This window comes from Ciona intestinalis, unplaced genomic scaffold (genome assembly GCF_000224145.3).
Source record: "Ciona intestinalis unplaced genomic scaffold, KH HT000103.2, whole genome shotgun sequence".
NCBI lineage: Eukaryota > Metazoa > Chordata > Ascidiacea > Phlebobranchia > Cionidae > Ciona > Ciona intestinalis.
The window spans coordinates 152,385-155,555 of NW_004190425.2; the positions used below are offsets into that span (position 1 = coordinate 152,385).

Consider the following 3,171-nt stretch of genomic DNA (forward strand, 5'->3'; position numbering starts at 1 on the left):
ACGTTCCTTTTCCCAGCTACGTAGGTTAAAAACCTACCTACGCTGCACCATGCGTCAAGATCGTCTGAACGGGATTGCCTTGATGACGGTGCATCGTGACGTAATCGTCGACACGGAACATTTAATTACTCAATTCGCGGCTCTGAAAGCTCGCCGTCTTGAATTATTATTGTAATGTTTGGATAACTGACAAATAAAATTGATTTCGTTTTAACATCGAGCTGTTGTCATTCGATTAGACCTTAAAATATAATGTTTTTTACGAGAGATTGAGCACCTTATACCGACCCCGGCTAAAAATTTTCACATGCTTTTTCGGAAAGCCACCGCTGCCGACCCCGGCTCAGAATAGGGGAATTTAAGATTAAAAACTTTAAATTAATTTTTAAACAATTATTTTGAAGTAAAAAAAAATTATTAAAAAAAAATTATTAAAAAAAAAATTATTAAATTTTTTTTTTTTTTTTTAAATTATGAATTTTTTTTTTTCATTTTTTTAAAGGGGGGGTTTCGACCCCCTAAACCCCCCCCCTATTTGCGCCAGTGATCATACCTACGAACCTACAGAGCCATTCTTTACTACATTTAATAATCCAACATGAGTGGACATGATGCAGCTCCCAACTGCTTAAGTACTAGCAGATAAGGTGTTCGCGTTTTCCGATTTCATAAAGACCCGGAACGCAGAAAAGGTAGCTTACTAATTCAAGCAAAGGAACAAAAATAGTAACTCAGTATTGTTTTCCTCAATGTCACTTCGATATTAGGCAAATTTTACAAAGATACCTTAGTTTCGTTGCCGGGTATACGCGTTGAGTTTGTGAGCCAAAAAGTAAAATCACGGCAATTTACATGCAAAACTGCAGCTAGATACACCAGTTTATGGTAATGTTATGCGTTTTTGTTTGTATTTTTATATTTTAAACACGTTCTTTTATTTTTTTGGTTAGTAAACTTGATATTTTCTGTTTTTTTACTCTTGAATCGATTAAGTGTTCAATAAAAGTTGATTATTTTTGTGAGGTTTATTATTGTGATAAGATATAACATTAGTAGAAAGCCATTTTTACGCGCAGAAGTGCTTGATTTTTAAAAAATCGTAATATTTAAACGAAAAACAGCACCCAGCAATGATAAAATGCTATGCCGTGGGCTCCGTAATGGTGGCGACTATGACGTCATAGACGCGAGACAATGGATAACAAGACTCGTTGTTTTACAATCCGTTTCCTAACTTGGTCTATACTAACTTTGACCGAAACTATCACGATTTGCGCATTTCACATGCCTGACTAAAGGTACATGTGAATTAAATTCAACCGTTCTCATGTGTTAAATAACGTCATCCAATATTCGGATTCGATTGAGTATTGGACCGAATCCTAATAATTTGGATTTCAGCCTTTCCCTATTATATGCATATTATCCTGTTGCCCTAACCAACTGTAAACATCTAACATATGTTAAAAACTAATACAGGTATGGACGAGACCTGTATTAATAGTCCTTCTCCAGCGTTTAAATACGAAGCTATACTTTCACATGATTGACAGATGAACTGGAATATATATCGTTGTTTGTTTAATTATATATTGTATGGTTCTCGCTGACCAAGTTTTACTGTGGAAATAATAATATGTACATATTGCTTGATTGTGTTCTTAAAATAACATGATTTTTTAAGACCCGCATTTGTGCCCAAGGCCTCTTATTTATTAGGCACATAAACGTATCGAAGGGTCTATTGTTACAAGAAATACGTGGCCGCAGGTAAAAGCGCTGCGAAAGGATACAGAACATGATTTCATGGTAGTAGGAAGGGGGAAGATGGGAAAACCTTTTATTCTATTTTTTCGTGCCAAATGGTAGTAAACAGAGAATATTCAAGAAATTCTAAACCTACATCCTCACGACTCCCACAGATCGTGGCTAATTAATTTAAAATACAATCAGGATATTGTACTAAGCGTGTCTCGTGTCCTGTTGATCAAGACGCTTAACATACCATACATTGCTCCACCCTAGTTTTTACTAATGGTTATTCAAATTATCAGCCATATAAAAATAGACAGCGCAAATTAGTACAGTATGGTGGAGAAAGACGGGACACCTTTTAACTCTACTTTCTCGTCCCATTTAGCAATAAACAAAGAATATTCAAGGAATTATAAAACCATATCCTCCCGACTACCGTTGTTATTTGTTTAAAATACGACCAGGATATATGGATATTATGTGCTAAAGGTGTCACATCTTACCCCACTACGATTCATAACATTGTGCAGTGCAGTTAATTGCCGGATGTCGTGATATATATAGTAGGATGGCTTAGGACTGGACCTGTAAGCACACGAGCCACACGTTTTCTATTATTTTCAATCTTAAAATAAATTACGATTTTCGGTTAATATCACAAATTAAGTTTTATGAAAGAATATAACTTACGAGTTACCAGGAATTAATGTCACTTTGTGCGTGATTCTCTTTGGGGGATTTGTATGTATGGCTGACAATTTGGACAACTTATTATAGTGACCACTAGGTTGGAGCAATTGCCGCTAAGTGTCTTGTTCAAAGACACATGGCCGACAATGCTGGTATAGCAACGACGAACTTTAAATCCATTATCTCTGTGTTAAAGGGGCATACCAACGAAAAATCAAAATTTGTGTATTGATAGATATGCTCAAATGTGATCTAAAGCTACCATCAAAGTTTTAAAATACAAAACAGCTTTTGAAAAAAATGAGTTTGAAAACCGCAAATTCGACCGCTGGAGTAAAATAAAATTGGCCGTTGCGCAATGCATGGGATTTCCCATAAGAAAAAATTTCACTCAACTTTGATCGTTTCTACTTTTTAAAATACTAAAGAAAATTCAAATTTTATTTCTGATTTGGTATAATGAATGCTTCTTCTTCAAAACTATATAAAAAAATTGTAAAACATAGACCTTATTATGTTTTAATTTTCGATTGAACATAGCTACATAATTTGCTGACTCGGCACTTTTTTTCTTATTAGTAAATTTTTAGCACTTTTTTTATATTAAAAAGTTCATTATGTCTCACTAGTACCTACTGTATAATTTTTTTTTATAAAAAAGTCAGTTTTTCGTGTTTAAAATTTGGTTTGAAAATATGCTGAGTCGGCATAATCTGGTGTGTACCT

The 3,171-nt window shown here is 34.4% G+C and overlaps 1 protein-coding gene across 4 annotated transcripts in view; it reads left to right on the plus strand.

Annotated features, from left to right (window-relative positions):
- LOC100178769 overlaps positions 1-1,691 on the plus strand; it is a 9,499-nt gene extending 7,808 nt beyond the window's left edge. For all 4 annotated transcript variants that reach the window (XM_018815816.2, XM_009863210.3, XM_018815817.2 and 1 more), the window contains one exon: positions 1,480-1,691. In XM_018815816.2, the coding sequence (XP_018671361.1) occupies positions 1,480-1,550 (71 nt within the window). In that variant the 3' untranslated portion in view covers positions 1,551-1,691. The remainder of the gene's footprint in view (positions 1-1,479) is intronic.
- Positions 1,692-3,171: the final 1,480 nt, after the last annotated feature.